This window comes from Labeo rohita, chromosome 17, assembly GCF_022985175.1.
Source record: "Labeo rohita strain BAU-BD-2019 chromosome 17, IGBB_LRoh.1.0, whole genome shotgun sequence".
NCBI classification, from domain to species: domain Eukaryota; kingdom Metazoa; phylum Chordata; class Actinopteri; order Cypriniformes; family Cyprinidae; genus Labeo; species Labeo rohita.
Genome location: NC_066885.1, coordinates 1,175,800 through 1,190,198, shown reverse-complemented (window position 1 = coordinate 1,190,198; position 14,399 = coordinate 1,175,800). Strand labels below are relative to the sequence as shown.

Sequence of the window (14,399 nt, the reverse complement as noted above, 5' to 3'; positions counted from 1 at the left end):
TTAGTGCTTTTCATGGAAAGAATATAATTGTTGGGGTTGTCTATCGGCCACCTCATTCTATTATCAAAGTTTTCAATGAAAGCTTGCTTTATTCACTTGAACGTGTTAATAATGAGAAAAAGCCTTGTTACATACTGGGGGATTTTAATTTGAATCTTCTTGACTATGATACAGATACTCTCACTGGGGACTTTCTAAATGTTCTTTATTCTAGTTATTTTTTTCCACTCATCCATAAAGCTACTCGAGTCAAAGAAAAATCTACAACTTTGATAGATAACATTTTATGTAATTCTCTAGGTAAAGAAATGAAATCTGGTATTCTGTATTCTGATTTGTCTGACCATCTCCCTATATTTCAGTTATCTGTGACTAAAGCAAATGGATACAAGAATACAAACCAAGTATTGTTTATAAGAAATATGAGCGATGTAAATATTTGTAAGTTTAAGGATAGGCTTGACAATACTTCTTGGGGTGATTTATATGAGGAGAGAAACGCAAATTTAGCATATCAAAAGTTTATGAGTATTATTTCTATTAATTTCAATGAATGTTTCCCTATGGGTAAATTGTCTAAAAAACAGAACACAGCCTTAAATAGACCTTGGTTTACAGTTGAACTAAGGAAACTGTTAAAGAAAAAGAATAAATTGTACAAAAAGTATGTTTCAAATCGTACTCCACTTACTTATGCTGTTTATAAATCAGCAAGAAATAAATATACAAGCTCAATTAGGTTTGCGAAAAAAAAAGTATTTCAGTAATGTATTTCTTAAGTGTTCAAATAATGTTAAATCCACATGGAAAGTAGTGAATCAATTGCTTCAAAAAGAAAAGGCTACCAATGATTTACCCTCTGTTTTTCAGAATGGTGACGACTATTTAAGTAATCCAAAGGAAATAGCTGAACATTTTAATAATTTTTTTGTCAGTATTGGTCCGAAATTAGCCAATTTAATTCCAGATAGTGATGGAAATCCTTTGGATTTTATCCATCGGTCATTTCCTGTTATGTCTTCATTTAAACCTATTGATGGCCATGAAGTAAGTGACATCATTGATCAGTTAAAACCTACCGCAGCGGGCCATGACAATATTTCAGCATACCTTGTCAAACAGGTGAAGCAATCCATTCTGCAACCACTTTCTCATATTATGTCTTTGTCTCTGGAAACAGGAGTTGTGCCAGATGATTTCAGAGTTGCTAAAGTCATTCCCTTGTTTAAAGCTGATGATCCTTGTTGTTTTACTAATTATAGACCCATTTCTATTTTGCCATGTTTCTCTAAAATATTAGAAAAAATCATACATAAAAGGATAATTTCTCATCTAGATTCTAACATGATTCTTTATAACCACCAGTATGGCTTTCGAAAAAATCATTCAACTTATATGGCTCTACTTCATCTTATTGATAAGGTTATTTCTGCACTTGAAAATAATGAGTTCACCTGCAGTATTTTTTTGGATTTTTCAAAAGCATTTGATACAATAAATCACAATATCCTCCTTGCTAAATTATACAAATATGGTTTCCAAGATATCACTTATAAATGGTTATCAAGTTATATTTCAAATAGATCACAGTTTGTTTCTTTTAAGGGTTATTTTTCCAATAAAGCTAAACTACAATGCGGGGTCCCACAGGGATCTATCCTTGGACCACTGTTGTTCCTCATTTATATAAATGATATGTTTAGTGTTTCGGATGTGCTTTCCCCCATCATGTTTGCGGATGATACAGCCCTTGTTCTTTCACATTCACATTTTAGTACGTAGTAAGTAGTAAGTAGTTGCCTACACTGCTTGGTTTACGTTAAATAAATTATCTTTAAATATTAAGAAATGTAATTTTGTTATTTTCAGTGGCAAAAAAACTTACAACAAAGAACTAGCGCGAATTAAAATTGGGCCTACTGAGATGCTTCAGTTAACAACAACAACATTTTTAGGAGTTATTATTGATGAAGATTTGAGTTGGAGAGGACACATAGACTATGTTTGTGGCAAAATTAATAAGTCAATTGGTATAATAAGGAGGATTAGCCATCTTGTTACTACAAAATGTCTCCGTACCCTATATTATAGCTTAATTTATCCGTATTTGTCATATTCTAACATGGTGTGGGGGAGCACATTTACAACAAAGCTACATAGAATTCTAATTCTCCAGAAACGGTTTGTCAGGATAGTGGCTCGTTCAGGTTCACACACATCTTCAGCTTTGCTATTTAAGAAATTGCAGATTTTATCAATTTTTGATATTAATATCTTCCAAATATGTGTTTTTATGTACAAATTATTTTCATCGGAAGGAAAGATTCCTGGCCAGTTTACGTTATACTTTAAAGCTAACTCAGCTGTCCATGCCCATAATACTAGGCAGGTAATGGATCTCCATCCTCCAAACTTCACCACATGTAGAGGCCAATTTTCAATAAGATTTAAAGGTACACAGATATGGAATAGATTTTCTCATGTGGCGAGACAATGCACCTCAATAGAGAGCAAGAGGTTTGCTGATGAACTAGCTTGTGCAATTAGCTGATTCTATATTTTTCAGTGTATTTTCATTTTACTGTGAAATGCTTGTTGTTTTATCACTAGTATTGTCGTGACATATTTTTTGTTTGTTGTATGAGTTGTATTATATTGTGTTTTGCATTTTTTGGCTATGTTTTATCTTTCCTTGGTGGAGGCTTTAGATAAGCCATACTGGCTTTTTGCCTTCTCCGGCACTGAATATGTATCAGTATGTCCTTGGTGTTGTATTTCTTTTTTGTGCAAAATAAAAAAAATAAAAAATAAAAAAAAAACTGAGCTGGATGATGACATTACTTAACTTAAAGGAGAAGTCCACTTCCAGAGCAATAATTGACAGATAATGTAGTCATCCCCTTGTCATCCAAGATGTTCATGTCATTCTTTCTTCAATCGTAAAGAAATTATATTTTTTGAGGAAAACATTTCAGCATTTTTCTCCCTATAATGGACTGATATGGTTTTGAACTTCAAAAATGCAGTTTAAATGCGGCTTCAAATGATCCCAAATGGGGTTGTAAACGATCCCAGCCAAGGAAGAAGGGTCTTATCTAGCGAACCAATCGGTTATTTTCTTTTTTTTTTTAAATTTAATTTAAATACTTTTTAATCTCCAAAGCTCATCTTGTCCTGCTCTGCCTGAAATCTGTGTATTCTGGTTCAAGACAGTGTGTGTATGTCGAAAAACTCCCATCGTATTTTCTCCCTCAACTTCAAAAATAATTTTAAAATCATCCTACATCGCTGCAGAAGTACAGACACAGTCTTTGCAAAGTGAACATGCAAAGAAGATCAAACAACCCTAACGAAAAGGTAAAACAGTGATATAGGATGATTTTGAAGTTGAGGGAGAACATGAGATGGGAGTTTTTCAACATACACTAACTGACATGAACCGGAACATAAACAGTCCAGGCAGAGCAAGACAAGATGAGCATTTGACATTAAAAAGTATATAAATTGTATTTTTTGTATTATTAATGAAAATAACCAACCGTTTCATTACATAAGACCCCTATTTCTCGGCTGGGATTGTTTACAATCACATTTGGGATCGTTTGAAGCTGCATTTAAACGTCATTTTGGAAGTTCAAAATCGGGGCACCATATCAGTCATGGAGAAAAATCCTGAAATATTTTCCTTTAAAAACATAACTTCTTTACAACTGAATAAAGACATGAACATCTTGGATGACAAGGGGGTGAGTACATTATCTGTAAATTGTTGTTGTGGAAGTGGACTTCTCCTTTAAGGATTGACTGCCTTTAACTGAAAATTGTGTGTTTACTGTTGTCATTTTGCATTATTTTTGCATCACACACTATTTTCCTATTTAATACTGTAAAGCTGCTTTGACACAATCTGTATTGTTAAAAGCGCTATATAAAAAAAGGTGACTTGACTTGACTATTTGTTCAAACACCTTATTATTGTTTTATTATTATATAATTTAGTATTATTTTACATATATTTGCGTTTTTGTATGAGTCATTAAAACATTGTATATAGATACTTTTTCACATAAGCTTTTTAACACATTTCATGCAGCATAATTTGTTTATATATTATTCAAATGTTGATATTTATCCTAATATATTCTACTATACTGTATATAGTCTCATATAGCTGAAAAATGCACAATGGGATTTGTTGGTTATGTAATAATACAGTCTTTGTTGGACTTTCCTGATTAATACTTAAACCAGTCCAACCAGCCCTATAGCTCAGTACTGACGCTCAGTGTTTCGTCATTTGAAGGCACACAGTGGCATCAATTCACCAAAAGCCAAGGTATGACGATCTCTGATGCCATCATCTTACTGGTTTGACTGGACGACAAGTGTGTGTGTGTGTGTGTATGTGTGTACTTGTTTTTGCTACATTGTGGGGACCAAATGTCCCCACAAGGATAGTAAAACCTGTAATTTTTGACATTGTGGGGACTGGCTTGAGGTCCCCATGGGTACAAAAGTTTTTAAATCATACAGAATGAGTTTTTTTGAGAAAGTAAAAATGCAGAAAGTTTTCTGTAAGGGTTAGGTTTAGGGGTAGGGTTGGGGTAAGGGGATAGAAAATACAGTGTGGACAGTATACAAACCATTGCGCCTATGGAGAGTCCCCACAAAGATAATAAACCAGACGTGTGTGTGTGTGTGTGTGTGTGTGTGTGTGTGGAGCGTCCAAAAATGACACAGCAAATTAGACTGAAGGACTTTCCAATTATTTTTCACTATACTTCACACAACATTTTTCAGCATTTAAAAGCTCTGAATTAGGGATGCACGATATTATCGGACTGATATCGGAATCGGCCGATAATGACTTCAAATGTAAATATCGGCCTGATATGAAAAATTATGCCGATATGTCTTGCCGATAAGATGAATATGTTAACTCACATGTGCTAAAGATGCGATAGGGATTAGATCATGTCAGCAGTGTGGCTCATTCTTGAAGCAAAGTTTTGACTGAATCAGGAGTAGATTCACTGTTTTGGATCGCTGCATTTAAACTGAGAATGCACATACAGAATGATGCATAGCAATAGCACGTGCAGTGACAACAGTGGCTATAGAAGCAAGCGCGCCGTTGTTCCATTTGGGATCATTTACTGTTGCCTGTTTCATATCCAGTCACTAGATCGCTAAATGCACATTTAAATGGTTTTATGGTGCTCTTTGTTGTATTTTGAAACCCAATGGCTATGTTTGCACATGACATGATCTGCATTTAAAATGAAAAGTAATTACTGCGCGCGGTCAGTGAATTCTCTTTCTCCGGCGGCGCAACGGCAAAACACACTGTTGCTCATATGAAACATTTTTCGTGAATATTATGACACAAGTTAAATAATTGGTTAGCAGGCAAATGTTAGTAGGGACCATGCTTTTGGATTCATGCCGTTAAAGCCCATACATTTAAAGCCATGAGCTGCTATGTGTCCTGTTTTCCCGGTTGGTCACGAATTGCCACAAACTTAATAATATTTATAGTTTCTTTTCACAAATCATCACCGTCTCACCCTTTAATTTTGCAGGTTTATTTTCTTGTCATTTACTTTTAATCCATGTTGTCGTATCTTTTATGGTGGTAAACTGCGGGTGGGAAATAAAAGATTTCGTGGCAATAAATTAAGAATTCGTTAATACTACTTTTTAATTCGTTCCCTTATTTTACAAATTAATAAATCGTAGGAACAAATGAACAAGTTGTAGGAAATAATTATTTCCTGTTCATGTCCCGCAGCCCTGTCAAAGCTCAGTGCACGGTATAAAATTATTAGAAATTATAATTAAACATGACTTAGTGACTACATTTCTATTACCTTCTTTCCATGTTGAATGCCTTTGTATTGCAGAGCTCTAGACTGATCAAAACTGTCACATTTTGGAGTTCGGCTTAAAACATAGCAAAAGTGAACTTAATTCACAAAATTCAGATCATAAATAATGCTAGCCTACTGATGAAAAAGAAGGGATTGAATGTAAACCACTCATTACAATTTATTTGATCCTAAATAAGTTATTGTTAAAAACTAACTTTCCAAGCAAAATGATATATATCGGTATCGGTATCGGCCAAAATGAGATGAAAAAATATCGGCATATTGGATATGGGCAAAAATCCAATATCGTGCATCTCTACTCTGAATAGTTTTTTAATGTTACACAATGTAGGAAAAGTAACGGTTTTGACCTGAAATTACCACTATATACTATATATGACGTATGTAGTATAACAGTAAGGTACAAGGGCGCCCTGGGGTAAAAGGCACTTTCCCAAAACATCCGCTTTTCAACACACGCGCAAAATTGGCTGATCCTTGACACGATCGTGGGCAGCAGTGCAAAGTTGAATTTGTGCTTATTTAATCTAATGCCTGATGTTTTTAAAAATGTTGTAGATTTATGTAGCAAATGAGAATCACTATTATTCAATATGTCTTAAGACAAAGGTCTTCTTAATGAGTTTCAGTTTTGTTTAGGATAATTAAAACAGCAGTTTTTAAATAAAGAAAGAATATGTAAAAGTATGGTATTTGTGGTAAAAAGAGCCACTGCTGTTGAGGCTAAAAGGCACAATAATTAACATGATAATTAATAAAAGGCTGACATTTCCATTTGTTGACATGACATTGTTAGATTCAGATGGCGAATATCAAATATTATGTTGGGTGTCCATCTTAGAGGTAATCACCATGTTTAGAATAAACCATCATACACTGTAAGAAATTACCGTAAATTTAACATAAATGCTACAGTAAAAAAAATGATAAATGGTTAACAGGAAGTTCCCCTACTGTATATGGTGAAAAAATGTATTGGACATTGCACCGTTTTTGGAAGTGGAAAAAGAACGTATAATTTGCATTGAATAACCGTAAATTGACATTCCCAGAATTCCCAGCGGTACATTTCAAATGTGATGTTTGTTGAAATAACTATAATTCTGCTTAGTTATGTCTTATCAGTTTTCTACATTAGGGTTGTATGTTATATCTAATGTTGTTAAATGAATGTTTATTGCATTATTTCAGTTTCATGTGTGTTACCATGATGGTGTTTAGTGTTTGTGTGACACTGTGCACCTTATATTATAATATTTAAAAGCTGTTTGTGATGGGCTTTGGTTCATCATGTGACTCACATCACCACATGCTTTTGCTGATTATCAGGGTATTACAAAGGTACAAAACAGATTTCAGTACTTCAGTAGGTTGGTATATTAACATTATATCAGTTGATGAAATTACCATAAAACCAAAAACATTGCTACCATGTTTTTTACAGTAAAATTCTGGCAACCACAGCTGCTGGTTAGGGATGGGTGACACCACTTATTTTGTTTTCTATATGATCCTGATACTTTTATGGCCAGTATCATCGATACTGATACTGATACAATACTTCTAAACTTAACTTTTTAATTATTGCATTTATTAAATTACTAAGAGTAAATTATATAATGATACACCCTTAACTTTATATTTGAAATGCATTTTAACATTTAATATGCCTTAACTGCAACTTAAATTATATGTGTGTGTGTGTGTGTGTGTGTATATTTATTTTTTACACATGGATAAATATGTTGTAATTATGTTGTATGTAACTACAAAACCTATAGTTGAAAATACTTGAGTAGCTGCCAGTGAAAATGCAATCTTTTTATTCTGATAGCGTATGATTTATATTAACATTACTGCAAAATAGAACATGGTTAATAAATTTTTTATTTATTTATTTTTTTCATAAATGCAATTGCACAAATTATGTAGGTTACAATTTGTTTATTGTGAAATTTGTTTTATTGTTTTCACAAGTGATGACAAGTTTTCTGGGCTGCCATTCCCAAAAGCATCAATGCTTTCTTATGATACTTTTGGAAAACGCAGGCCTGTTTGGATGCACTGTCTAAAGTGAGAGAACGCTCTCTGCGATTGATTGATGTCTTGCAATATTTGCATTCATTCAGATGAGCAGGAAAATAGTCCTATCCTGCACAGTTATTCGCTAACATAGGTTTTACGTCTAATTCAGTGCATATTGTACGCATTATTTTTTGTTAAATAAACAAAATCACTGGTAAATAAAACACACCTTAGTATCAATATTTTTTATTTGAGTATCAATACTTTTGATACTCACATCTGCCGGTTTTCTACCAGATTTTTTGTTTTTTTACACTGTATTTAAAAACGTGCTATTAATCAAATCATATGATAATACATCATTTGTTGTTACTACTGTAAATCTATATTAAATTTTTATTGGATCTCCCTTCAGTTAGCTTTCAGAATCTTTACCTTTTAAAATGATTTTGTTTCTGTACATATGTTTTATATTACCGTATTTTAATGACAGTATATTTAGTGAGCAAAAATTATATTTATTTATCAAAATAAGCAGAAAATAGTACAATTACTGTTTTGAACAAGTATTAACTTAAGCATTATTAAAGAAAAAAACAGTATTTAAGCTAAAGTGTTTGTATCAATACTGTGAGCCTTTTACCCCATGTGTGAGGTAAAATCCCCCCTTGCCACCTCATACATTTATGAGATTTTTAAACAAAATAAACAACTTGTATGATTTATTTTCACACAAAATCTTTTGCTCCATAAATGTTTGATACAAACATATGTATTGTTTTGCAATCATATACTTTTGGATGCACTGAAAAGCACATTTTTTCTTAGGGGGTGCCTTTAGCCCTGTTGTACCCTATAGTATAATGTATATACTATATATGAGCAATATCTCACAACTGGGCTCAGTTATTAATATTAAAAGAAATGCCTGTGACTGGCTACAATGATCTAAGCTGCAAAATCACTTTGCCACTGACTTTACATGACAATAACAACCAGATTACTTCGGTTTACTTGCTTTTCTCCTTTATTAAACATTTGCAAATTATATGTTACATATAGTATTATACTCTGTTAATCGTGCAATGAAATTCTATTATTTTGTACTGACCAGACCAGACAGCCAGGCAGTGTACGTCGACACCACACCCTGCAATACCCAACTGATGCCCCTGCCCAAACTTTAGAATGAATGTAGCTTCTACTTTTATTTTTATGCTATTTCTGTGCTTCTGTAGCTACATTTACAATAGGGAATCATAATGCAGTGTATCTGGCTGCAATGACAACAAATAGATTTAAAAAGAAGTTAAAATCTTACCTGTTAATAGACATGGATAACTGGCACTGGTGTTGGTGCATGTGGTAGAGCTGTTGGTAGGGTTCTTAGGACTGGTTGTGGAAGATGTGGTGGTGGTGGTGGGAGTACATTCGGTGGTACATCCTGTTGAATAGAAGAGATGAAATTTGTACAGCACAAAGTAAATGTAAATCTGCGATTGCAGTTTTGGGGGTAACCCATTACAAGTAACGCGAGTTACATAATATTGTTACTTTTTCCAAGTAAAGGGTAAAGTAACGCATTACTTTTTAATTGACAAGAAAATATCTGAATTACTTTTTCAAATAAGTAACGCCAGTTACTTTCCCCCTATTTATTGATTAAAAGCTCTCCTTTCCCCATGTTGAGAGAAATCAGGAGGAAGATTTTAGTTCTAGAATAAATGTGAACATGCATTAATTCATCTCAAACCTGCAATAATTAAATATGTTAAATAATACAAAAATCATTTATGCATTTAATCCCATTTTATTAACTGATGTCTTTACTGCTGACCTTCGATGATCCAATTCAACCATACTAATAAGCAAAAATTACTCAGGATAATCTAACATATCCTTTTTTTTTTTTATTGCTGAAGAGTTGACATTTTTTTCTTCTGCGGTCTACTGTACAGACATAAATTAACTTTTCTCAAAGCCTGAGGCTTTTTGGTGCGAAAAGGCTTTTACATTTGCCAAAAATAGAACTTTTTATACTAAAAACAAGCAAGCAAGCCCCGCCTAGATTTAAAAAGTAAAGTAATGCATTACTTTCCATAAAAAGTAATGAAGTAATGTAATTAGTTACTTTTTTAGGGAGTAACTAAATATTGTAATGCATTACTTTTAAAAGTAACTTTCCCCAACACTGTACGTTTGGACCATGATCTGCTCTTTCTCAGGAACTCGTTACGAAGCTTACAGGACAACAAACACATACTTCATTCAAATTGATTGATTTGTATATTCTTTCAGTCTTACCTACATTCTAATTTTGCTTTGCATTGATTGATGGAATGTTTAGAATTCAAAATCTAACCAGCGATGACATCATCATCACTGACGGCAAAAATAACGCATGCAAACACGAATGTGTGGAAAGTGTGTCTGTACTTATGTGGTTTTGTGTGTGTTACACTGCGTCTATCGAAGGACACCACATACCTGTTGAATTCAGGACGTCTGAAGGAAGACATTTAAATCCATTTGGGAAAAACCACATTGATATGTTGCCATCCGTCTTATTCATTCTTACTTCATATTTCCCTCCATCATTACCTATATTGAAGGTTGATGTGCTGCAATTTCCTGGAAACAAGAGAGAATCTTTTAACATTGCACATTTGTTGGAAGTATTTATCAATTTTCAAGAATCAAAACAAATGCAGGCACTGTAAAAAAAAAAAAAAAAAAAAAGGATTAATCAACAGAAAGAACTCTTAAAGAACTCTTAAATATTCTTGTATAAGTTATATATATTTAGTAAACAAAAACTTTTATTTTGTATGCAATGAGTTGCAATTAATCTTTTGCCCAGCATTTATATTGCATCCAAAATAAAAGTTATATATATGTGTACTGTGTATATTTATTATGTATATATAAAAACACAGACATACAGTATATATTGAAAAATATTTACATCTATTTACATGTGTGTGTATATATATATATTTTTTTCCAAGAACGTAATATTATATATAAATATATTTAACATATATATATATATATATATATATATATATATATATATAAACAGATGTTATGTAATTTAATTTAATTTAATTTAATTTAATTTAATTTAATTTAATGAAATAGAACATTGGTTGAAGATAGGTTGAAGTACTGAAATTAGTAAAACTGAAATAAAAATAAATTAAAGATAAAAATAAAAAAATAAACAATTACTAAAACTCAAACAAATTTAAATGATATATAAACAGCTCTAATTTAATTAAATTTAATTGAATTACATTTAATTTCATTTAATGAAATAGAACATTGGTTGAAGAGGTTGAAGTACAGAAATCACTGAGACTGAAATAAAATTGAATTAAAGCTAAAAATAAAAAATTAATAATTACTAAAACTTAAACTAAATTTAAAATATATATAAACTGCTTTAATTTAATTTAATTTTGTTTTGTTTTATTTTATTTTATTTTATTTTATTGAACATTTTTAATTGTCTTTGCAACTAATAAAAAAGGTAGTAGCAGTAGTAGTGTAGGTTGAAGTACTGAAATTACTGAAACTGAAATAAAAATAAATTAAAGCTAAAAATAAAAAAATAATAATTATTATTATTAAAATTTAAACTAAATTTAAACTGAAAACTGTACATATAAAAATGAAAGCTAATTCAAATATTATTGCATATAATAATCATACTAAAAATAACACTGTTACCTAGGGAAGAGGTGTTTTGTTTGATGTTCATTATGCAAAAATTTCCTATCAGTATTTCAGATGCTGGTGGATATGTCACATTTATAGCTGAAAAAAAAACCCCAACAAACTCAATTAAGTTATCAGTCGTCATGAGCACTATCAGAATATTCAAAGAAACTTTAGTGCATTTCACATCTACCTGGACAGATTGATCTATTGTAGCTCCAGAAACATGTATCTGTCTCACCAATTATCATTATTTTATATGCGGCTGCACAAGCAAAGACAACGTTACAAGGCTCCGTGCACCAAATGACACACTCATTGGTGTGATAAATGCATTTTTTGACTGAAACATACTTATCTGGCACGTAACGCAACAGACGATCATCAGCCACAGAAAATGCTGCTTTTGCCAAGACATAATTCCTAGAGAAGGCGGCCTGTTAGAGACACAAGTTAGTTTTGTTTTCGACAGGCATTGGAAATAAATCTTAAGTCCTAAATCAATTTCAAATTACATTCTTGAGATAAAAAATGCACAGTCCAAGTGTTGTGAGCGTTGATGCATCCACACATGAAGCCGTTGGATTATGAGCTGCAGTTTACAGCTGTAGGACCGTAACATACAGTTCATTTGAAAACATGCAAATCTGTTTTTTTAGGGTTTAACAGTGAACTTTAGTATGTGGTTACATCCAGATCCTGTTTATCAAGTCAGCTTTGTTCACAGAGAACTGTGAGTACAGCAAATAAACCTTTGTATCAGTTAACAATTGCAACCATTGTAAGATGCCACTGAAACTTATAATGTATTAAATGTATATATGCATTTCATTTTAAAATGTCAAAATGTTAATAAACAAATAAACAGCTGAAAGGACAAAATTATGTTTATGAATGACCTAATGAATGACATTCACATGTTTATTAAGTGAATAAGTATTTACGGGAGCCACTGATAATGAATGAAAAGTCAGAATAATTCTGAATAATACACGTCAGTGTTCCTCGAAATGCTATTTTAAATAATCATGCAAATATCTGATGCACAGGAGTCCGGTCTTCTCTGACATGCTGAAGATGCAAATTTGTTTCGTAAAAGAGGTTCATTGTTTGAGTTGCTCTGGCACACACACAGTCACATGAATGGTCAGATGTGAACCATTATTAATTCGTCAACACCTGACCAAATAATATTAGCACTTACCTATTCTATTGCATATTTTACCTATTCTATTGCATATTCTATTTTTCGAATTTATTTAATATTAAAAAAAATAAATAGAATGTCACTTGTATGCTGACCTGTTTATTGCTTCTTTTGTAAGTCGCTTTGGATCAAAACATCTGCTAAATGATTCAGTGTAAATGTAAATACAATATCATGTTCAATTCAATCCTTCTGTCCTTCAGAAGTCATGTTATTTTGGGGGGCTGAATTGGTGAGAATATTACAGAAATTAGATACTGACTTAGTTTTTGCTAGAGAGGAAAACTCAAAAGTTTAGCAACATTTTCTGAATAAATGTGCAAAAACCTGCAAAAGTAGTCTTAACCATCATCTAAAAGTTGAATACATAAGCTTTCCATTGATGTATGGTTTGTTAGGATAGATACAACTATTTGAAAATCTGAAATCTGAGTGTGCAAAAAAATCGCCTTTAAAGTTGTCCAAATTAAGTTCTTAGCAATGCATATTACTAATCAAACATTAGGTTTTGATATATTTACAGTACGACATTTACAAAAAAATTTTAATGAAGCATAATTTTTACTTTATATCCTAATGACGTTTGGCATAAAAGAAAAATCAATCATTTTGATCCATACAATGTATTTTTGTCTATTGCTACAAATATACCCGTGATACTTAAAGGAGAAGTCCACTTCCAAAGATTCACAGATAATGTACTCACCCCATTGTCATCCAAGATGTTCATTTCTTTAGTCGTACAGAAATTATGGTCTTTCTTTCCCTGAACTCTGTGTATTCTGGCTCAAAACAGTTAGGGTATGTGGAAAAACTCCAATCGTATTTTCTCCCTCAACTTCAAAAATCATTTCAAAATCATCCTACATCACTGCAGAAGCACCGACACAGTGTTTACTAAGTGAACATGCAAATGAGATCAAACACCCTTAACAAAAAAGGTAAAACAGCGATATAGGACGATTTTGAAGTTGAGGGAGAACATGAGATGGGACTTTTTTTCACATACACTAACTGTCATGAACCGCAACAAAAACAGTCCAGGCAGAGTAAGACAAGACGAGCGCTTGGCATTAAAAAGTTTATAAATTGCATTATTTTTATTAAAATATCCCATTGTTATGCTAGATAAGACCCTTCTTTCTCGGCTGGGATCATTTACAACCACATTTTGGATCGTTTGAAGCTGCATTTAAACTACATTTTGAAAGTTCAAAATCAGGGCACCATATCAGTCCATTATATGGAGAAAAATGCTGAAATGTTTTCCTCAAAAACCATAATTTCTTTACGACTGAAGAAAGAAAGGCATGAACATCTTGGATGACAAGGAAGTGAGTAAATTATTTGTAAATTGTTGTTCTGGAAGACTTTAAGACTGGTTTTGTGGTCCAGGGTCACATATTTCAACAGGCAGTAAATTAAAAATAATCTGGAGAACAAAATATGCATTATGTACAATATGAATAACTAAATATATGCTGTTTTGTCTATAGAGTGAGAGTTATGTGATGCAGTGTGGGCTCTGATCACTCTCTCATTGGCTGATTGCTCTA

General features: G+C 32.3%; 1 protein-coding gene across 8 annotated transcripts in view; it reads right to left on the bottom strand.

Moving 5' to 3' along the window:
- The window catches only part of LOC127179682 (adhesion G-protein coupled receptor G2-like), a 202,879-nt gene extending 190,659 nt beyond the window's left edge, over positions 1 to 12,220 (bottom strand). For 7 of the 8 annotated variants that reach the window (XM_051133360.1, XM_051133356.1, XM_051133357.1 and 4 more), the window contains exons 1-6: positions 12,152 to 12,220; positions 11,991 to 12,073; positions 11,830 to 11,901; positions 11,649 to 11,735; positions 10,404 to 10,547; positions 9,238 to 9,360 (exon numbers count right to left, since the gene is read on the bottom strand). In XM_051133360.1, coding sequence (XP_050989317.1) covers positions 9,238 to 9,360; positions 10,404 to 10,547; positions 11,649 to 11,735; positions 11,830 to 11,901; positions 11,991 to 12,073; positions 12,152 to 12,201 — 559 coding nt within the window. In that variant the 5' untranslated portion in view covers positions 12,202 to 12,220. The remainder of the gene's footprint in view (positions 1 to 9,237; positions 9,361 to 10,403; positions 10,548 to 11,648; positions 11,736 to 11,829; positions 11,902 to 11,990; positions 12,074 to 12,151) is intronic. The other variant, XM_051133364.1, reaches the window with a different exon arrangement.
- Positions 12,221 to 14,399: the final 2,179 nt, after the last annotated feature.